This window comes from Heptranchias perlo, chromosome 5, assembly GCF_035084215.1.
Source record: "Heptranchias perlo isolate sHepPer1 chromosome 5, sHepPer1.hap1, whole genome shotgun sequence".
Classification (NCBI taxonomy): Eukaryota; Metazoa; Chordata; class Chondrichthyes; order Hexanchiformes; family Hexanchidae; genus Heptranchias; species Heptranchias perlo.
The window spans coordinates 8,717,124-8,740,302 of record NC_090329.1 but is presented as its reverse complement, the minus strand read 5'-3'; the positions used below and the strand labels follow the sequence as shown (position 1 = coordinate 8,740,302).

The following is a 23,179-nucleotide window of genomic DNA, read 5'->3' as shown; positions in this document are numbered from 1 at the left end:
AACTTTCAATGGGGAATAGGAAATATACTTGAAAAAGAAAAAATTGCACAGCTGTGGGGAAAGAGCAGGGGAATGAGAATAATTGGATAGCTCTTTCAAAGAGCCGGCATAGGCACAATGGGCTGAATGGCCTCCTTCTTGTGCTGTATCATTCTATGAAACGACCTCTAAAGAGAGATTTGCCACTGCAAGTGAATTATTCCAGGTATTGGCCAAGAAATTCGATCGCATAGTCCGTTTTTCAGGTGCTAAACGTCCTCCTAAGCCTCCATTATTGCAAGCAGGAAACATATGCTCATTACGAGCTGTAAATGGGCCACATTGGTGTAGGCAACTCCGTTGACGTCAGGAGCGCCTGTCACAATTATGTTAAAAACAGAATTGGTTATTTAGATTTGGGTCTTGCACATCTTGCAGGACCTGTTTGTGATTTTAGTCTGCCCCAGCACATGATTTGCTACGTGCTGAACTCACCCAGCAAGACATGGGTCCTTCCTGCCAGTTAGTGCTGTCAACAGCAAGTTAGCTAGTTAGTTTGTTACTTCAGCCTGCTGGTTAACGTCTGGGTGCTTTTTGGTGTGTTTTATCACCCTGGTAAGCTCACTTTGTCTAAAGAGAGCAAGATTTTTCTGGTGTTGCACTGTTGTTGCCTCATAGATAGTTTGACTGCAGCTTACCGCCACCTCTCTCAACCCCTCTACTGTCTCTGATTGGTCACATAGCTTCTCCAGTATTTGAGCAGAAATTTCCTCCAATCAAATGTTGGGAAGACCGAAGCCATCGTCTTCCCTCCCCACCACAATCTCCGTTCCCTCGCCACCGAATGCATCCCTCTCCCTGGCCACTGTTTGAGGCTGAACCAGACTGTTCGCAACCTTGGCATCCTATTTGACCATGCACTGAGCTTCTGACCCCATCTCGTCTCCATCACCAAGACTGCCACCATTCACCTCCATAACGTCGACCGTCTCCGCCCTGCCTCAGCTCAACTGCTGCTGAAACTCTCATCCATGCTTTTGTTACCGTTAGACTCTTCTATTCTCTCTCCTGATTAATCTCCCACCTTGCGCCCTTTGTAACTTGAGCTCATCCAAAACTTTGCTGCCCATGTCCTAACTCGCACCAAATCCCGTTCACCCATCACCCCTGTGCTCGCTGACCGACATTGGCTCCCGGGCCAGCAGCGCCTCGATTTTAAAATTCTCATCCTTGCGTTCAAATCCCTCCATGGCCTCGCCCCTCCCTATCGTTGTAACCTCCTCCAGCCTTACAACCCTCCAAGATCTCTGCACTCCTCCAATTCTGGCCTCTTGTGCATCTCCGATTTTCATTGCTCCACCATTGGCGGCTATGCCTTCAGCTGTCTAGGTCCTAAGCTCTGGAATTCTCTCCCTAAACCTCTCCGCCTCTCTACCTCTCTCTCCACCTTTGAGATGCTCCTTAAAACCTACCTCTTTGACCAAACCTGTCCTAATATCTCATTTCGTGGCTCAGTGTCAAATTTTGTTTGATAACGTTCCTGTGAAGTGCCTTGGCACGTTTTGCTACGTTAAAGGTGCTATATAAATGCAAGTTGTTGCTGCTGCAGTCATGGGTGGTCTCAAAGGTCTGCTTTCAGGGGTGCAGGACAAGGGGGAGCTGCGTGGAAAATAGCAGAGAGTAGGAGCATCTGCCGCAAGAGGGAGGAGGAAAAGGGCACTGTGCAGGAGGCCGTACCCACAGTGGGTATTCAGGGATTTAACTTTACTCAGGAGCAATGTCTGAGGCACCTTCGCTTCACCAAGGAGGCTGCCATATATATTATGTGCTGCCTGAGTCAATCCCAGCAGGTGGGTGCAGTGCTTGCTCTGCCCCCTATCCACCCGTTTCTGGGAATTGCTCTCTTATTCTTTTTTTAAAAATTTCCCTTCTTTCAGAGATGTCATTTAAGAATCTTTCCCTCCATTGTTTCATGGATAAGTGCGTTAAGTGGCGTGCGACTGAGCCGCACAAGCCAGGAAGATCCCAAATTTAATCCTTGATCGATGCTAAAGTTATCTGATCTTTGCCTAGATTTCAAGAGGGACATTACAATTGGTTTCACCAGTGTATGGTAGTGTGGGGAGAAATCAATTTGGATTCCTGTTCCTGGTCACTATCCAGTGACCCATGTTAGAAATTGTGTAGATATGGATGTTGGGTGAGGGCAGGGTCAGTCTCTGATATGATGTCCCCACAATCAAACAGCCTATTGGCATTCACTGTCTTAGCTCCACGTGAAGAATGGTCTCTTGGGTGAGGTCCCTGAGGGCTACTGAGAATCTTAGAATCTCAACCAGCAACAGTCAGCACCTTTAGGGATGGGAGGCTCGGTGAACCGAGAAGAAAATTGGAAAAATAACTTTTTGATGCATATCCATGAAATGCCAACATTGTCCTGGGAACAGATTTAGGATCTCCAGCTGAGCTTTCCATCTCTGCACATTTGACTGATTTAATAAAAGTCTCCTCTCACTCTCAGTGATAAGGGTCCTAACTTTGAGCAGTCTCAAATGACTGACATTGGGTTTCAAACATGGGAAAATGTTCTAGCCACACTGACTTTACTCATCTTGATAAGCACAGAACACCCCACTGTGCAATGTAGTAGTCTATCGTTCCCAAAGTTATGAATTTTAGACTACAGACAAAGACTGCATTGTTTCACCATACTGAGGTGTGCACAGATGATATTTAAAACACTTCTTTCACAAGATGACCTGATTACACATCCTGAAACGTATGATTTCCTGATGCAACCATGCCAATTCCCATTAGTGTTGAAAAGTTGGATAAACATGTATCAGCATTTTTGGTGTTGTAAATAATACATGTGTTTGTCACATCTCGGAATTTCCCTTGTGCAGTGATGTTTACATTGCTATCACACACCTGTAGACCTCAGCATGACAGCTGTGATATCCAAACACTTGCCTGAAAAAATATGGTCCACTCTATTGCCTCTGCCTCTGGAGAACAGTCAAAAGTGTTTCAGCTCATATTCAGTCAAATACATTAGAGGTTTTTTTTTATTTGCATCAGTCATCGGAATAATTTTGGAAGAAACAATTAATTATTTTTTAACAAAACATTTAGCACTTCTAGTGTAAACAGCTGTCATGTTTTTTTTGGTTAAGCCTGCATAAACCCATAAGCAACAAAAATGAAGCAATTCTGTCTTTTTTTGTAGAGGTTCCTTTAATTCAGTCACGCACAAGGAGTTTAAAAAGAACGAGCTCTAGTAAGAAATTTATTGGTGCAAATATTGCAATTTTTGTGGGTTACCTGCACAGCTTGAGGGAGGAGTCAAGCTAATGTCCAATAAACACAGACTGTGTGATTTGGTCAGTTATGTTTATGACAATAATTATTTTCAAATGTAGTCAGCAGCTACTCAAGCTCAGAGAATTCCAATGACTGTAACTATTGCAGATGTAGGTCTTTGGCCCTGAATTTCCTGGATCGCACATGCAAAAATTATGTCAAAATTTACTCTGGTTTCAGCACCGATATTGCCGAGCTTACGCCAAAATTTCCAGCTGAGCTCATTTGTCTGCGCGGAACATAAAATGTAAAACAAGCAGAAATGCAGTGCCACCAATAGGGGTAATAGTGAGTGGGAAGCTGTCTTTCTGCCATGGTGCCTCACTCTCGGAGCCTCTTGCCTCTGCTATTCCAGTTTGTCTTCTATTATTATGCAGAACAAGGGTGTGCTTGGCGGGGGGTCCAAAAGTTCAGCTGCACTGAGACTGACAGCAGGTCTCAATAAGGAAAATTCAAAACAAAAATGACAAGGAAAATGACTACCAAGCTCCAGAAATATCAGTTATCAAGTAACCTCGGGCTATGTTGTGCTTATTATTTTGGGAGTAAATCTACGCCAAAGCATTATTTGCGTAAATCCAGGAAACTCTCACGGGCTGCTCTTTTGTATGGGGTGAGGCTATATAAATGATTGGCAGAGATATTCGGCCGACTTCTCTGGGGAACAGCGCAAACGATCAAGGAAATTCATACGAAGCGATGTTTCAGCGTAAAACCGGCATAAATCAGTTGTGTGCGAATTTCCTCGGGAAAGAAAATGGCGCAATGCCACTCACATTGTAATTAAACAAAACTATCCAGGAATCTCTTGGACAATTGAGTTAGTTGGAACTTCCAAGAGATATCATGCAGGTTACTAGTGCAGCTTCCACAGAAATACAAGAAAAGAAACACCGTGTATATTAAAGTTATCTCAAAAGAATAACTTAGCATTTAGATTGCAATCTTTTATTGTTTTCCTTTCGAAGAGCTAGATTGAAGAATTTATATTGCCAATATATTGTGTATTGTATTACTGTTAGTTATTTGCTTGTTCAGCATTTGTTAAATAAATTGACTTCAGTTTAAACCTAAGAAAATGTGGCGTTTTATCACATATCAAATACAGGAGAGAAATACATTGGAAGCATAGGACCATTCAACTGGCTAAAATAATTAACAAAATGATTGTTCTGTTTGTTACCCTGGGCGGGTTATCAAAACCTTACTTAGATACGAAGACTAGTGAAGATGCTGCCAAAGGCATCAGGAGTTTGGACTCGCCTATGAGAGTGATCTAAAATACAGAAGCCAAAAATCTAGAGGAAGAAATGTGAAAGAGACCCAAAAATGTGACACTATACACTAATCATATGATGAGTAATGTGAGGGAAACATGCTAGAGTCCAACACTGAGAGGTTTCTGCAAAACCTGTTCTTCAAATGGCCTCTTCCCCCTACTCCCACAAACATCCTGATTGAAAATCCTTTCAGTTGAACTAGATAACAAGGAAATTATCTGGAACTCATCACAGTTGGTCTCAGTATTGAAATTCGGCTCAGAGGGGAAAAAAAAGACCAATGAATGTTCGTTTGAAGTATTTTGGTATCAGTCCTAATTCTTGAACTGGCTATATATGACCACGAGATAAGAACTAGAGAAAATTGAAACATGTTTAGTGAGCTCTAATCTTAATGACATTGCTTTTTTTTTAACCAGTTATCTCATGTGGCGATCTCCCCTCCCCACCAAATGGCAATAAGATTGGGACACTGCAGACATATGGGGCTACTGCGATCTTTACTTGTAATACCGGGTACACACTGGCTGGATCTCATGTTCGAGAGTGCCAAGTAAATGGACTGTGGAGTGGATTGGAAACCAAATGCCTCGGTATGTATCAGAAATGACTGACCCCTGAAAATGACGGTATCAAATCCATCTTACAGCAATAGTATGTATTCAACTTGAAAAATGCAGCAAAACTGTTGGTTGATCATTTTGAAAGTCGGTATAATTTAATATCATTTTTGGAGTAAAATATGAAAAATAAAGTAGTGCAGTGAGTTAAAATATCCCACCTTGGAGACCAGGATTTCAGTTACACTCAGATTGATGGGATGAAATGTTTTTTCTCTGCCATGGATGTAAGGGTCTAAAGTGAAATGTATTTGAACTCAGTGTCTATTGGACATGGATTCTTTAGATAAAACTGGCCAAACATTACTACAGATGTCATTAAATTGGCAGTAACACTTCAAGAGGCTGATGTGAAGATTGCCAGCTTCACTTGGTGCATTAAGAGTTGCTGTTTTCAGAGTCGTGCATGGGTGAGCCAAGGGTTCAGCTACATTATTGAGGAAAAGTAAAAGGAATTTTTAAATTGTACCTAATGTAAGATCTGAGACCCTCAGATATGCACTAGTGAACACTAGTCATTAACTACCCCGCTAGAACTCCAAGGGCTCAATCAATGCCCAATAATTCGACTCAAGACCACATTTGTAAAGTCCAGTATACAGAGTTTTTATTGAGAGCAATGCCACATAATCATATTACACTACAATATTTATAATCATGCAAGCAGTAGTTAACAGTCAATCAGGCATTATATTACACGTCCAGGTGACTTTAGTGATCGACTGGACAGCCAGGCTCCGCGTCCCTCCCCCCACACGAGGTTAGCCCGAAGGCAGCATTGGTCCCTCGATGTTGAGTGGCTTAGATCTCTGCCGACTGTGTTTCTGATCGTGGACTAGGCTATCTTTATCCTCAGTTTCCCGGTGTGTAAGTACAGCACCTCACATGGGCTAATGCCCATCGTCTCGCACTGCCTCGTTTGTGGCTGGTCAGGATGTAAGGTGTTTGCTCAGCTTCTCAAATTCAGCTGATCGCAGCAAGTGACATCCCTTTGTCCCTTATCTTGAGGCAGCCATACTAAATTTATTACTGTCTCACGGCTGCTGCCTTGATTAGCCTTCTTTAACTTAGTCAAACATTTTAACCTATACATCCTCATTCCACAGTCTTGAGCTTTATTATGGAAAAGACCCCTTTTACCCCTTACGCTCGCCCACACTGTACCTGAAATAAAAACAGAAAATGCTGGAGAAGCTCAGCAAGTCAGGCAGCATCTGTGGAGAAAGAAACAGAGTTAACGTTTCAGGTCGAAGACCTTTCGTCAGAACTGGAAGATGTTAATCAGTTAAAGCTTTTAAGCAAGTACAGAGCAAGGGAAAGGGGGGAGGGAGGGGAGGAAAGAACAAAATGGAAGGTCTATGATAGGGTGGTGGGCAAGAGTGATTAAATGACAAAAGAGCTGATGGTGCAAAACAAGGAGGGTGGTAATGGGACAGGTTAAGAAACAAAAGATGGGTCCAGAGGGGCTGTAAATAGCAATAGCAGAACCATAACCAACAGCGGTAGTCCAATAATAAATAAATAAATGGGAGCAGTGGTTATGATCTGAAGTTATTGAAATCAATGTTGAGTTCAGAAGGTTGTGATGTGCCTAAACGAGGGATGAGGTGCTGTTCCTCAAGCTTCTATTGAGCTTCGTTGGAACAGTGTAAGAGGCTGAGGATAGGGAGGTCAGAGCGGGAATGGGGCGGGGAATTAAAATGGTAAGCGACCGGCGGGTCATTGTATCTGGCCTAGGACTGTCTCGTTCTAAAATTCGGTGACCAAAATGGAAACATTTCCCATTCCTTAGCATCTTGTTACAGCTAGCTGATATGTTTCCTATGACGTAAAATTCCAACTTTGTGCCCCTGGCAGAGATCCTTGCACACTCGTAGCCCACATCGGAAATTGAGGAGCACACTGTGCATAATTCTCTGACTGTTCATTCAAATGGTCAGGCACCATTAGAGCACACTTCTGACTTTCTAATACGTATTGCACGCAGGAGAGTCTTCCCGCCAGGAGCATGAAATCAGAAAATTACCTGTATTATATCGTGCACTTATGATCATAATTCAGCTGATGCACTCTACTAGAGGAATACAAATACAGGTTTATAAAAACACATTTCATATAACATTACTAAATAGTTGTACTGATCTTAATGTTACATTTATTTTATTATGATGTTAATTAGGTTGGCATTTTTGGGAGAACATAATATTTTTTGATCTATCTTTTATATCCAGTTCTAACAATGTTTTTTAAAAAATCTGAGAAGTGCAATAGCTTGTAATTCACCCACAGCATGCCCATGTAAAATCCAGGCTAAAAATGTCATGGAGCATTTCCATTGCTCAGATCTTCAACCTGGATTTGCAGCAGTTGGATTAGAGGCAATATTTCGCTGTGTGTTTTATATCCCTTTAGGATTAGCCCGCACTTCTCAGAGCTCACTTTGCCTATGATTCTTATCTGTTATTGTTGAAATACTACAGCTGCTGTCTTATCTGTTTCCCTTTCTCTGCACCCTAATTTAGCTGGTCACTGTGGTTCTCCGGATCCAATTGTAAATGGCCATATCAGTGGAGATGGTTTTAGCTATCGTGACACGGTTGTGTATCAGTGCAATCCAGGTTTCCGTCTTGTTGGCTCCTCTGTGAGAATTTGCCAACAGGACCATGAATGGTCAGGACAGCCCGCAGTCTGTGTTCGTAAGTATCACTCCTTTGGTGCATTCCTGGGAGATGCTGTCCGTTTATAGAAACCTGACTGTTAATCTCTGCTTTTTCTGTTATTTTTATAGCAATGAATAGAGATGCTAATTGGTTCATTTTTCTACTGAGCGAGTTCATTCATAGAACTTTATTAGCCTTACTGTCAGAAACCTTGTTAATTAGGATCGCCAAAATAATTCTGATTTTGTGCCTCTCAACTGGTTTAACAGTCGCTTGGCTCAAAAGTCATGGGGGGTTATCTTAACTTTGGGCGATGGTGTAAAACGAGCGATATCGGATCACCCAATATACAGTCCTGCCCCTTATACAGTTATATATCGGATCACCCAATATACAGTCCTGCCCCTTATACAATTATATATCGGATCACCCAATATACAATCCTGCCCATTATACAATTATATATCGGATCACCCAATATACAGTCCTGCCCCTTATACAATTATATATCGGATCACCCATAATACAATCCTGCCCCATATACAGTTATATATCGGATCACCCAATAGACAATCCTGCTCCTTATACAATTATATATCGGATCACCCAATAGACAATCCTGCTCCTTATACAATTATATATCGGATCACCCAATAGACAATCCTGCCCCTTATACAATTATATATCGGATCACCCATAATACAATCCTGCCCATTATACAGTTATATATCGGATCACCCAATATACAATCCTGCCCCTTATACAATTATATATCGGATCACCCATAATACAATCCTGCTCCTTATACAATCATATATCGGATCACCCAATATACAACCCTGTCGATTTTACTTCTTGAAAAAAAAATCAGATGGGCTGAATAATGAATGGCCGATCCAAAATCACCCTTTTTCACCATGGCCCAGATTTAAAATTAAAGTTAAAATAGAATCCTAGGGGGTTAAATTGGCAGTAGTGCAAAACAAATTGGCAGCCCGTTTTAGACTGTACCCGATTTTCTTTTCTTCGATGGACCTTTGCAGCCCGATTCACTGACACAGACATTTCTGGATTTTGAAAGACAGATTTCTGAAGTATTAGAACCAGAGTATTTGACCTTACCGATGCACGTAGCTTCTAAGTTATGAGATCAGTAACAAAGATTAAATAAGAATGAATTTAAGAAATTGTGTCATTGCCTGCCTGCAAAGGTTGTATTGAAACTTACATTTTTGGTTACTTTCTTTGTTCCAGTCCTATGCAGGTCCCTTCCCTGACCTCTTTTTCTGTTACATTGATGACTGTGTTGTTGCTGCTTCCTTCTCTCACCCCAACCTTGAAAATTTCATTAATTTTGCTTCCAATTCGAACCCCTCCTTTGCCTTCACATGGTCCATCTCCAATTCTTCCCTTCCATTCCTCGACTTCTCTATCTCCATTTCTGGGGATAGGCCGTCAACCAATATCTACTATAAGCCCACTGACTCCCACAGCCACCTTGATTACACTTCCTCCCACCCCGCTTCCTGTAAGGACTCTATTCCCTTCTCCCAGTTTCTCTGTCTCTGTCGCATCTATTCTGACGATACCACCTTCCACAACAGTACTTCCGATATGTCTTCCTTTTTCCTCAACCGAGGATTCCAGTCTACTGTATTTGACAGAGCCCTCAAGGATGTCCATCCCATTTCCCGCACTTCTGCCCTCACCCCTTCCCCTCCCTCCCAGAACCATGATTGGGTTCCCCTTGTCCTCACCTTGCACCCCACCAGCCTCCACATTCAATGGATTATCCTCCGCCATTTCTGCCACCTTTAGTGCAATCCCACCACCAAACACATCTTCCCCTCCTCTCCCCTTTCAGCATTCCGAAGGAACCGTTCCCTCCACGATACCCTGATCCACTCTTCCATCATCCCCAACATCCGCTCCATATTCCCATGCAAGCGCAGGAGATGCAGCACCTGCCCTTTCACCTTCTCCCCTCCCACCGTCCAGGGCCCCAAACACTCCTTCCAGGTGAAACAGCGATTTACTTGTACTTCTTCCATCTTAGTGAACTGTATTCGCTGCTCACAATGCGGTCTCCTCTACACTGGGGAGACCGAACACAGACTGGGTGATTGCTTTGCTGAACACCTCCGCTCTGTCCGCAAGCGTGACCCTGACCTTCCGGTCGTTTACCACTTTAATTCTCCATCCCACTCTCACTCTGACCTCTCTGTCTTTGGCCTCCTACACTGTTCCAATGAAGCTCAATGGAAGCTTGAGGAATAGCACCTCATTTTTCGATTAGGCACTTTACAATGTCAACAAGCAGCCTCAACATTGAGTTCAACAACTTCAGATCATGACCACCGCTCTCATTTTTTCGGACAACAGATGCTGGTAATGGTTCTGCTGTTGCCGTTTACACCTCATCTGGACCCATCTTTTGTTTCTTTATTGTCCCATTACCACCTTGCCATTTTGCCTTGCACCAGCATCCCTTTTGACATTTAATCACTTGTGCCCTCCACCCTATTACAGTCCTTCCCTTTTGTTCTTTCCTCCCTCCCCTCCTCTTCTTGCCCTGGCTCTGTAATTGCTTATCAACTATTAAATCTCTAACTTCAGCTGAGGTTCAGTTGGTAGCACTCTCGCTTCTGAGTCAGAAGTTTGTGGGTTCAATCAGAGACTTAATCATAAAAATCTGGGCTGACACTCCAGTGCAGTACTGAGGGAGCGCTGCATTGTTGGAGGTGCCACCTTTCGGATGAGATGTTAAACCGAGGCCCCGTCTATGCTCTCAGGACAGTAAAAGATCCCATGGCACTATTTCGAAGAAGAGCAGGGGAGTTATCCCTGGTGTCCAGGGGATGATTTCCCTCAACCAATATCACTAAAACAGATTATCTGGTCATTATCAAATTGCAGTTTGTGGGACCTTGCTGTGCACAAATTGGCTGTAATGTACTTCATTGGCTGTAAAGCGCTTTGGGATGTCCTGAGGTTGTGAAAAGTGCTACATAAATGCAAATCTTTCTTTCTTTTTAGTTCTGATAAAAGGTTATCGACCTGAAACGCTAACTCTGTTTCTAGCTCCACAAATGCTGCCTGACTTGCTGAGTGTTTCCAGCATTTTCTGTTTTTATTTCAGATTTTCAGTATTTGAAGTATTTTGCTCTTGTTTTAGTGTAACTAGTGCTACTGATTCCACACCATGTTAATGCAGATACCAGTATCAAATTAGTACTTGTAATGTATTGGTAGCATAAATCTGAAGCTTAGTCGCTAATAAAATCTCACCCAGACTAGCATCAAAGACAGAAAGCACAGACAATAGAAACACCACTTTGATGTAAATATATCTTTACGGGGTGAAAGTTCAAGGGGGGGTTTCAAGAGCCACTGAATTGCATCAGGCCCATTCCAGTCCTTATTCAGACCATCTCATGTCATCTCATAGAATTTCTATTCCCAATATAGTCATTGCTCACACAGAGTTGCATATATCTTTATACTAACATTTCAATTTATTTGAAGTAGCTCAGTGCAATACAACTTAAAACAGTAGTATCAAAGCAAAACTTATTTAAGTGTGACATGTTTGACCTGAAGTCTTTTTATAGTACCTTTCTTAACACTGTATACCTCAAACTTAATTCTTTCAGCAATCACATGTGGTCACCCAGGCAACCCAGTTCATGGCAAAACCAACGGCAGTCAGTTCAATCTCAATGATGTTGTAAACTTTACCTGTATTAAGGGATACTTGCTGCAAGGCGTTTTGAGAGCCCAATGCCGGGCTAATGGTCAATGGAGCAGCCCATTGCCAACTTGTCGAGGTAAGGAAAGTATGATTGAGCCTTCTGTATTTTGCTCTGGATGTTATTTCTTCATTGCAGTGCTTTGGGGACATGGTTTGCTCGTCAACTATTATGTCTGTTGAATATTAAAAATTCATTCATATTTGTAGCATGCTACGAACAGTGGATTTTAAGTTAAATAAGAAACCTTTATACAATGGTTATTATTTCCCCATTTACTGTTTCAAGGTTTGTTTTTTTAGGAGAAGGGTACAACATTTCAAATCGCTAGTTTGAATTTCTTTCAGCTTCTGGAGATAGTTATGGTTGTGTTGTAAACGATAAAATAGTGAGTGGTTGAAATACTAGGAGACACAAATTAAGAATCAGGAGCAAGAAGGAAAGTCACACATTTTTTTAAACCCAAGGGCAATAGAGCTGGGAAAGAAGTTCCCAGAGATAGGTTGGAGTGGCAATTAGATTTGATTCTGAAGAATGAAGGTATTGAATCATATGTTTTCCTCTGGTTGAAATCAAGAAGATCCTTTTTGTGCTTGCTGTGTCTTTTCACTCACAGCAGGGACCAGAGGAATAGTAACCCCATGGTTTGGGGAAAGGGGTTGACATCATTTAAAAAGAGATTAGCTTGTTGGGTTTACATTCTAACCTAGCAAACTAGTATAAGCTGCACAAGAGCTTCAAAAAAAATCTGACACTGCATTCAACAGCTAAAAACTCCAACATGTCCTTGAGTATATGTCTAGATGACATGTGAAAACAAGCAAGACACAAAGTGCAGTGGGACATAAAGGTACAGGTGTACCAAATGCTCCCTCACTCATGTAGGAGAAAATGAACTATAAGTTCATGAAAGGTTGAAGGAGGATACAAATGTTGAAGGCACATTTATTTGCTGGGGATTTGGAGGCATGCCTGCCAGAAAATTCTGATTTTTGACACTTTATGGGGAATTTTGACCCTTCCTGATCGGCGGGCAGGAGCCTCATTAATAAATGCATTTCTGGGTCTCATGATGTACATGGGACCCCAGTGGGATTTTCACCCATTCCTGAGTCGGGTGCCTGTCATGGCTGCCCAACAAGTAAAGCTGTCAGGAGGCCACTGAAAGCAAGTTTAAAAAGGAGGAGCAGAAGTAAATTTTCAAAACTGATATCGATAGATTTTTGTTAGGTAATGGTACCAAGGGATGTGGAGCAAAGGCCGGTAAATGGAGTTGAGGTACAGATCAGCCGTGATCTGATTGAATGACGGAATAGCTCGAGGAGCTCAATGGGCTAAACCTGTTCTTATGTTCCTAATATTGCCTAATAACAAATAGAGGATTCGAAGCCCATTTTATTGACCAAAGGATAATTCCAGTCACAGCAGTAAACAGCAAATTTATCATTGTTCACACCCCTTTAAAATGCTGTCCCCAAACACTCTGCCCCAACCCTTCAATTTATGGTGCATTTCTACAGGGGTATAGATGCATGCTCCATGGAAAATCTTGAACTTTTACATTTAAGATGGTGCTTTGTGGTTGATTTTAAACTTTTTTAATTTCACAGTTGTTAGATTTTTAATCTAAGAAAATAGGAAAAATTAGTGTCATTTGGGCTTTCAGTGGATCAACCATATCATCAATTCTCCACAGTCACTCTCCTCCATTCACCGTGACACATCCCTTCCCCTTTCTCACGCACTTCACCTCCTCCAATAGCCCCCTACCCAAATTCACAGAGACACTTTATGCTTCTGGACCTGGTTCTGAGACCCAGGGGTAAATTTTAACCCCTAACAACGGGTGGGTTGGGGGGCGGGTGGGCAGTGAAAATACTAAGTTTTCGGAATGGGGCCGCATCCCGGCTCCAATGTGCCCACTTCCTGGTTTGACCCAGATGTGTTTGGATGCGCTCGTGCTTCTCACACCCGGAAGTCCTGCCGGCACTTAAAGCCAGCGGGCCGATATTTAACGGGACAATTTAGGCATTTAAACCACTTAAGGTGATTAACTTTTTGTGTATTGAGTTACACAAACCATTTTAACTTCTCCTGAACGTGTCTCCTGTGGCCTCTCAAACACGCCGTGGAAACGGAGGCAACTTTCAGCCGATCTTCATTTGGATCTTTAAACCAGTGATTGACACGTGAATAAAAGGTGAGTTTTTGCAGCAGGACAATCAGTTCTCTCAGACAAACCTTTGGCCGGGTGTTCCTTTCGTTTGGACTGAGATTTCTTTGTTCATACTGAGAATTCTTGTGTTCAAACATATTTACCTACATTTTGGACCCCCTCAAACTGACGACATCAGGATTGGGTGGGGGGGCGGGGTGCAATAGATCTATTTAGCAGTACATCTGAGGAGGAGGCACATCACCATCCGAGGCAGGCATGGCGTGCAATTCTGGGAGATGCAGGTCCACAAGACAGGGGTGCGCCACAAGGACCTGCAGAAGAGCAGAGAGGGGAACAACGGAGGGGCCGAGGTCGCAGGAGGCACTACCCACGTGAGAGGGTCTTCAGGCGGAGGTTGAGCTTCCTGGACCTCTCTGAGGAGCAGTGCCTTCGCTGGCTCAGATTGAGTCGCCAGGTGGTCGCAGACATCTGCACGTTCCTTCACGCAGAGCTGTTCCCGGCTGGGCCTGGTGGCCACGCATTGCCCGTTGCACTCAAAGTAACCACTGCCCTCAATTTCTTCACCTCCAGATCCTTCCAGTGTGCTACCGGTGACATCATCAGGATCTCTCAGTCGTCTGTACATAAGTGTACATGACAGGTCACGGATGGCTTGTTTGCCAGGGCATCTGACTACGTCAACTTCTCCTGCGGCAACATCAGCAGGACTGAAAGGGCAGTGGGTTTCCACTCTCTGTCTGGCTTCCCACAGGTGCAGGACGCAATTGATTGCACACACGTAGCAATCCAAGCACCTCCACTTGAGCTAAGACTGTTCATCAACCGAAAGGGATATCACTCCATCAATGTGCAGCTGGTTTGCAATCACCGGAAGAGGTTTCTGCAGGTGTGTGCCAAATTCCCTGGCAGCTGCCATGATTCCTTCATTTTAGGTGAGTCCAACATCCCGGCCCTCTTCCACTCACAAGACAGACTTAAGGGCTGGCTCCTTGGAGACCAGGGATACTTCCTGCAGACATGGCTCATGGCACCTGTGAGAAACCCCACCAATGAGGCACAGCAGTGGTACAACCAGAGTCACATCACCAACAGGTCTGTTATTGAACAAGTCATAGGAATGCTGAAGATGCACTTCAGGTGCCTGGATAGATCTGGGGGATCTCTTTAGTACTCACCAGCGAGGGTGTGTAGAATAATAGTCGTGTGTTGTGTGCTGCACAGCATCGCTCAACAGAGAGGGTTACAGGTGGAGGAGCTCGAATGCGCTCATGAAGCGTCCGCATCTGCCATCAACATTGAAGAAGATGATGAGGAGGAGGAGGAAGACGGGCAACCTATTGCCAGAGCAGCGGCACACATGGCTGCTCGTGATGCCAGGGAGTCACTCATGTCTATCAAGTTCTCATAAGGAGATCTGCAAATTGAAGATAGTGAACTACTCAGACTGCCTGGAACAACCACCAACACCAGCACCAGCCCTCCCACCCCCACTCCACCTGCACAAAACAGTCCTTCAACCACAGATACACCCATTGTAAACACGCCCAGTGGGTGGCATCAAGTCTTGGTGTTCATGATGAAGCACATGAAAGGGCGTATTCACATAAAGGACTCAAGAATGGGCAAGACGTGGCTATGATGGTGACAATTATAACATTTAATCTGCATTTAACAAAAGACAAATGTAAATGAAAAACATGACATCTCATCAGACACTCTTGTTCATACCCTTGGGTGATTACAAAGCCTTTGCCTTCCCCTTCCTACGGCTTCTACGTGGTGCATCCTCTGTGGCTTCAGCAGAGGTAGTGGCAGGTTGCTCACGTCCCTGTCCTGACTGTGAGATGCTCTCGGCCTACGCCCTCTGGGTTTTGGAGCTCGTGAAAGCCCTGCCAAAGACTGCTCCACTGGCGCATGTGCAGGGGCAGACTCGGCCATCGGGAGAGGTGGCAGTATTGCGGGTACTGGTTAGAGAGGGGGTGGGGGGGGCCACGGTAGAGATGTGGGAGCGCTTTGATTGATGTCCTACTTCCATGTCCCCTTTCGTCATCGTCCCTCTCCTGGGCCAGGGCCATATCACTCCTACCACCCTGCTGGACAGCAGCTTGGAGCAGATATGTGACATGTCCTAAGGACATGCCTGCTTAAGGCAACAGACATGTTGGCATCCTGAGTTCGCACGGCCGTTGTCTTGGCCCGAATGGATTCATTTGAGAGCCGCGCTTGAAGCTCAGTGGAGGCTGCCATTCTCTCCATTGCAGACATTCCCACACTTACCTCCAATTCTGGCCTCTTGAGCATGCCCGGCTTTCTTCGCTCCACCATTGGCGTTCGTGCCTTTAGCTGCCTCGGCCCTAAGGTCTGGAATTCCTTTCCGAAACCTCTCTGCCTCGCCCTCCTCCTTTAAGTTATTCCTTAAAATCTACCACTTTGACCAAGTTTTTGGTCACCTGTCTTTACATGCCTCGGTGTCAAATTTTATTTGATAATTGCTCTTGTGAAGCGCTTTGGCACATTTTACTACGTTAAAAGCGCTATATAAATTCAAGTTGCTGCTGCTCTTGATGTCGATGTTCTTCTCTCCCTCCTTCCATCGATGATGGCTTTCTCCTTAACTCTCCTCATCTCTTCCCGCCACCCCTTACCCTTGAATGCAGCACCCAGCTCCATCTTCTTCAGTGTCACCTCACTCCCACCTCCTGCTGCAACACTAAGCAGTTCAACGCTGCTGAATGGTACGGGCAGGAATTCTCGACCTCATGAGAATTCCCCTCAGCAGCGTGCAGAGGCATTTCAGTGGCTTCGAGTAACAGCACAGGAAGTAGGAGCTAGGAGCAGCGTTGAAGGGCAGAGCTGCATTGTTTTTTGTCCATGTACAAGGACATTCAGACGCTGCCCTGGGGACACTGATTGTCCTTGTGAAACGACAATGATCATTTTGTGTGCCTTAAAAATTTTACACATATATCAGTGGAGAAATCTGCTGTGAAGATTTAGATCTAATGTGCTCCTAAAACTTATCTCAGTTGAACACCTGTGGCATGTGTAACAGTTTATGCTTATGTAAGAGTTACACAATGCAGGCGGCATTAGGATAAACGTCTACATTAAAAGGGCGAGATCATAAGATTGATAATTTCCCTGGAGTAGTTTATGCTCAATTATGTACTATTCTGTGCTAATAAGTGTGTAATTTGTTATTTGATTGTATCTCTTTTTTTGCTGTTTTCTTCTTTCCTCCCCTCCTGAAGGCATTGACTCATGTGGATTATGGTTCTACGATAGCCTGCTGTTCTTCTGCCGGAGCTTTTAATGTGTGGCTCTTGACAGTGAAAGCCAGTTGGTTGTTTGATTGTAGGGGAAACCACAACTGATCCCTGCCCTTCCTTTCCCCAGAGTTCACATCACCTGTGCTTTTCAGCACGTCACTGTATAGCAATTTGGAGCAATCCAGTGAGCTGTGCTGGAAAGTGCTGGCTGATTTTTTTTCTCTCCTTGCCCTGTAGCAATGTGTAATCCCTTACATCACACTGGCTGAGATGAGTAATTCACCATTGATCAGGGATCAAACCAAGGTCTTTTGTGAACTGCATGGTTCAGAGCTACACTGAGCATTTATCCACCACATACCAAGAAAGGAAAGTGTAAAATATGTCTATATTGATAATTTAATACTTTTAAGTTGAGAAACTTCCCTATTTCACAGTCACGTAAAACCCATGTCACCTAGTTTGCATAAGGCACTTCACTCACTATTCTGTTCCATTACTGCTTAAGTTGATTGTCTACGACACTCTCAAATTTCATTTTTTTTGTTAACGGTAAATATTTTGGCTGTTCATATGTTGTAAAGCAGGGTTGTTCAATACATTAGCCACTAGCTACATGTGGCTGCTAAATGAGAGTCCAGATATGGATAATTGCATCTCTGATTAGTAAATAAAACTGAGTAATAAACATCGTCATTGGGCATATGATCTCAATACATATTCGCATGGTGTGTGCATGTGTACTTGTAAACTTTTTGTGCGTTTGTTGGTAAAATGGTAAAACAAAAAGCAGAGCGTGCGAGTGTTTCTTGCTCACTGTGAGTGATTTATTTTCTTGGTTACTGAATGGTGGTAGATGTTTGTGAAGTAAATATACACATGGAAAGTATATTTACTTTATTGTGTGAATCTATATAAGGCATTTCTACTAAAATTAGTGCATGTGGCTAAAACAGTGCCATAGCCGCACCTGTCAAAGAATAAAACACAAAGCTTCATAGTAATGTATCTGAGAGTTTAGAGGGCACTGAAAGAAAAAAGTCACTTGACTTCTCTGAGCATGTATGAAGCTCTGAAACCATCAATGACACCGAGGAGACAGACAGACAGAGACTGATGGAAAAATAAATGGAAACATGGATAGATGGAAACATTTCTATTTGCAGCTCTTCCCTCATGAGAAATGAGCACAAAATTAAGATTCAAAGAAATAAGAGGTGGTTAATTTTAACTTTAGGCATTGGTGTAAAATGGACGACATTGGATTGGCCACCCCTTATACATCCTGCTCGATTTTCCTTTACGTTAAAGTTAATGGTAAGGAAAATCAGACAAGGTGTGAAACGGACAGTCGATCTGATATGACCTGTTTTACACTGAGGCCAAAAGTTAAAACGACCCCTGAGGAGTTTGGTGACAGCAGTAACAACACAACTGAATCCACAATTCGGAGAGAACGGTGAACATTGTTAAATGAAACAACAAAATATTTTTTTTAACTTGACCTGAAGGAAATGTTATTCACCTTGTTTCTTTTGCGTTATCAAAATTCCTTTAATCTAGATTTACAACTTTATTTTGGATTTCCTTGATTTGGATTATAAATTTGTCCTTAATCACGGGCTAGAGGCCACAGCATCAGTCCAGGAGGTTACAGCGTTAGGCAACAGCCATGCTGTGAGCCCACAATATCAACTGGGAGTTGGGCTCGCAGACTGCAGAATGGGGCGGTGAGAAAAAAAAAAGAGACACGGGAATACTTCAGGTTGTGATCAGTCGTGAGTCACGACACACCGTCACGTGCTTCAAAACTTCTTTCGCGTAAGCGCAAGATTCTAAATCGGCGAAAATTCAGAGTTCACTTCTAAATTCAGAATTTCCACACTGAATACAGAAAGTTGCCACCTTGTACTTAAGCAAGCTCAAAAATATGATTTCAAGTAGAAGCATCTGTTATTTGCTTTTATAAAAACAGGCAGTGTCCGAGGCCCAACCATCTTCAGCTGCTTCATCAATGACCTTCCCTCCATCATAAGGTCAGAAATGGGGATGTTCGCTGATGATTGCACAGTGTTCAGTTCCATTTGCAACCCCTCAAATAATGAAGCAGTCCGAGCCCGCATGCAGCAAGACCTGGACAACATCCAGGCTTGGGCTCATAAGTGGCAAGTAACATTCGCGCCAGATAAGTGCCAGGCAATGACCATCTCCAACAAGAGAGAGTCTAACCACCTCCCCTTGACATTCAACGGCATTACCATCGCCGAACCCCCCACCATCAACATCCTGGGGGTCACCATTGACCAGAAACTTAACTGGACCAGCCATATAAATACTGTGGCTACAAGAGCAGGTCAGAGGCTGGATATTCTGCGGCGAGTAACTCACCTCCTGACTCCCCAAAGCCTTTCCACCATCTACAAGGCACAAGTCAGGAGTGTGATGGAATACTCTCCACTTGCTTGGATGAGTGCAGCTCCAACAACACTCAAGAAGCTCGACACCATCCAAGATAAAGCAGCCCGCTTGATTGGCACCCCATCAACCACCCTAAACAGTCACTCCCTTCACCACCGGCGCACTGTGGCTGCAGTGTGTATCATCCACAGGATGCACTGCAGCAACTCGCCAAGGCTTCTTCGACAGCACCTTCCAAACCCGCGACCTCTACCACCTAGAAGGACAAGAGCAGCAGGCACATGGGAACAACACCACCTGCACGTTCCCCTTCAAGTCACACACCATCCCGACTTGGAAATATATCGCCGTTCCTTCATCGTCGCTGGGTCAAAATCCTGGAACTCCCTTCCTAACAGCACTGTGAGAGAACCTTCACCACACAGACTGCAGCGGTTCAAGAAGGCGGCTCACCACCACCTTCTCAAGGGCAATTAGGGATGGGCAATAAATGCCGGCCTCGCCAGCGACGCCCACATCCCATGAACGAATTTTTAAAAAAGAAATTGTTGGAGAAGCTCAGCAAGTGAGGCAGCATCTGTGGAGAAAGAAACAGAGTTAACGTTTCAGGTCGAAGCCCTTTCGTCAGAAGTTTTGTTAACTCTTGTTTCTTTCTCCACAGATGCTGCCTCACTTGCTGAGCATTTCCAGCATTTTCTGTTTTCATTTCAGATTTCCAGCATCCTGCAGTATTTTGCTTTTGATCTGTTATTTGCTTTATACTGCATGGGAGTTTCAAGCAGCATCACCACCAACACAAAATCTACTCTGACTTTCATTTTTTGGTCATTAAACCTTCTCTAGTGTCTCAGCCCACCCTCAGCACGAAGGGAATAGCAGTGTGCGGCAGCTGGTTACCATTGTCGGCAGTAGCAATGCTGCCTCCAGAGGAGTAGCCAAGCACCACGCTTTGAGATGGTACTGAAGGGAACAGCGCTGCTTCATTCACTGTCGAGCGGCTTCCTCGAAAGTTGAGGCTGCTTTCAGCGGCAGGCTGCAAATCAACTGTTTACCCTCAAACAAGTATCAAGGACACCTAGGAGCCAATAAGAGTTTATTACGCAAATAAACTATAGGCAGACCTTAGACTAGCAGAATATGAGAATAATGCACTTAAACTGTTTAGGTCCATTAATGCTAATTTAAATCTGATTACAGTGAAGATGATGGGATGACTGTTGACACTGGCAACTGTTTGCAGCTGCTCGTCCAAATCTTCATGCTCCTGAAGAGATCTTTTTGCCAATGTAACCTTATTTGCAAACTGTTTATTTTGTATATGTTTGGGTGCGAGGAGTTAAATTGGATGTGTACGGTGTATAAAATAGAATTTGTTTCACAGCCCAGTGCACTTTCAAAATGGTGAATTACGAAAGCATTGATTAAAGCATCATAGGCATGAAGGTTCCATAATTGTGATACAAACATTGAGATGAATTGCTTATTTGGCAGGTATCCTGATTATCTTTTATGCATCAGCAGGTAAACAGGCCATGCGTGTGATGGTAAAATATCACTCGTAACATTGTTATCAACTGGCTAAATCAACTCAATAAGCCTCCCATATGTATTCTGCTTTGCTGAAAGGATTTAATATTTTTTTTGGTGGGGGTAGCAATCCCCAGATTATTCAGTTTTATTCATTAGACTAAACTTAAAGTACATGTATTATTATCACAGTTGACACAGTAAATGCTTTTATTTGTTTGGAGAATATTTTTGGGACAACAGATATTGTTATTCTACGTTTTACAGCATTAAGGAGAATCAGATTGAGGAATTCAATCCTCAATCTCTGCTCCTAAAAAAAAAACCCCACCAAAATGTAATAGTCAGAATCTGCTCTAAAAGTAATTAAATAGATATAAACACATATTCATGCAGAGATAGATACATCTGTACATACACAGGTAGACAGATGCTAGTAGTAAGAGTTTTCTGGAACACAAGGGAAAAACAATGCCCTTAGTCCCATCATATTCAGTAGGCTACAAAGGAAATGGATCCCTTGGACCTGGTCCTCGTGGGATCGACAGGGAAAAGGACGCATATGCACACATGGACCGCACTGGTCCATCAGAGAAATGGGCGCTTTGGACTCATAATCCTCACTGGATCACAAAGGAAAGGGATGTTTTGGAGCATAGCCCTCCCTCGATCAGGAACGAAGCAGATGCAGAGGGTTTGCTAGGCCGTAAGAGAAACAAATATCTAGGATAGACAGTCCTCGCTAAATCACAGTAGAAATAGATGCTTCAGATGCAAGCTCCTTAATAAATCACAAGGGAAATTAACCATGAGAATCAGCTAGGGAAACAGAAAAAAAAACTAAAAATATAAGTCACTGACCATCACTGTCTTCCAGCTGCTAATATCAAATGGATAGAAAGAAACACAGAAATGTATAAGCTTGTTTTATTGATAAATGCCAATGTTTCATTGTGCACACACAGAATGACTGAAGCACAATGACCCATTGCTCAATAATCACCCATTTTAGTAATGAGAAAAAAAACTGAACGAAACTGTACTGAACTTTCTAAAGTCAAACGGGCATAAATCCATACTGGAAAAGAAAATCGGGTCGAGTGCAAAATGGGCTGCCGATTGGTTAATGCCCGTTTTGTACAACCACCTTAGATAGAATTATACCCCAAACGTTGGATTGATAGCAGTCGAGTCAAGTTGAGCGTCCATCCTAGTGTACAACGCCAGCTTCAAAAAAATAACTAAGGGAGAATATTTCCTTTCACGCTCAGCTGTAAATCAATTTTATAAAGGTTTGCTTGTAATGTTTCAACAAATAGTGAACAAAGGAAATATTTCCCTGCTGTGTGGTTTAGTATTGCCACTGTAACATCTGCTTGAAATTCATATAGCTGAGCACGAGAGAAATATACCCCATGAGTGAGTTGTGGCAAGCTTACTCGGTGCTAGCAATGGAGAGCTGCATCTCATCAGAGGTCGATTAACCTGTGCCCATTGCTAACACTTGACACGCATTGACATTGGTGGTGACTATCCATGCTGGTTTATCCAAGTTTCATTGTTCAAAGAATGAAGGTCAATATATAATTCAAATATCAGCGGACTCCAGTTATAAATTAGGAAGTTAAGAGTAAGAAAGAAAGTCGGGCAGAAAAGTTTAGTTATAAAGTTAAATTTAGAAAAGACAAAAGTAGTAACACAAACGATTGTTATGGAAGGTGAAATTCTACCTAAATTCAAACTTCTTAATAATTTCATTTTTTTACTGTTCATTTTTCTTTCCAAAATTTTCCACCCGTCTACAGCAAAAATGTTTGTGAAGCTTTGGGAATGTGAGATGGAAGGGGTCATTTACCTTTGGTAGTGATGAACCTCATCCCCCAGCACATAATGGAGAAGTGTCAGTTTGCTGTGCACGGTTTTTAAATACCCAATGCAGGCAGGCGGGCAAAGCCCCCCACCCCAGCGTGTACATGGAAAAACTGCCCTCCATAAAGCCACTTCGGCTCTTTGTCTGCCCACTCAGTGAGCGATTACACGGGCCAGCCGCTGGTTATTTTAACACTCTTTGAACGTTCTCATGTTCTGATATTTTATGGTTTAATGACATTTGATATATATTCTGTTGAATTGCA

The 23,179-nt window shown here is 43.2% G+C and overlaps 1 protein-coding gene across 1 annotated transcript in view; it reads left to right on the top strand.

Moving 5' to 3' along the window:
* Positions 1-23,179, top strand: part of LOC137321575 (CUB and sushi domain-containing protein 1-like) — a 2,214,006-nt gene that overhangs the window by 2,080,845 nt on the left and 109,982 nt on the right. The window contains exons 52-54 of the mRNA XM_067984007.1: positions 5,042-5,215; positions 7,765-7,938; positions 11,556-11,729. Of these exons, the coding sequence (XP_067840108.1) occupies positions 5,042-5,215; positions 7,765-7,938; positions 11,556-11,729 (522 nt within the window). The remainder of the gene's footprint in view (positions 1-5,041; positions 5,216-7,764; positions 7,939-11,555; positions 11,730-23,179) is intronic.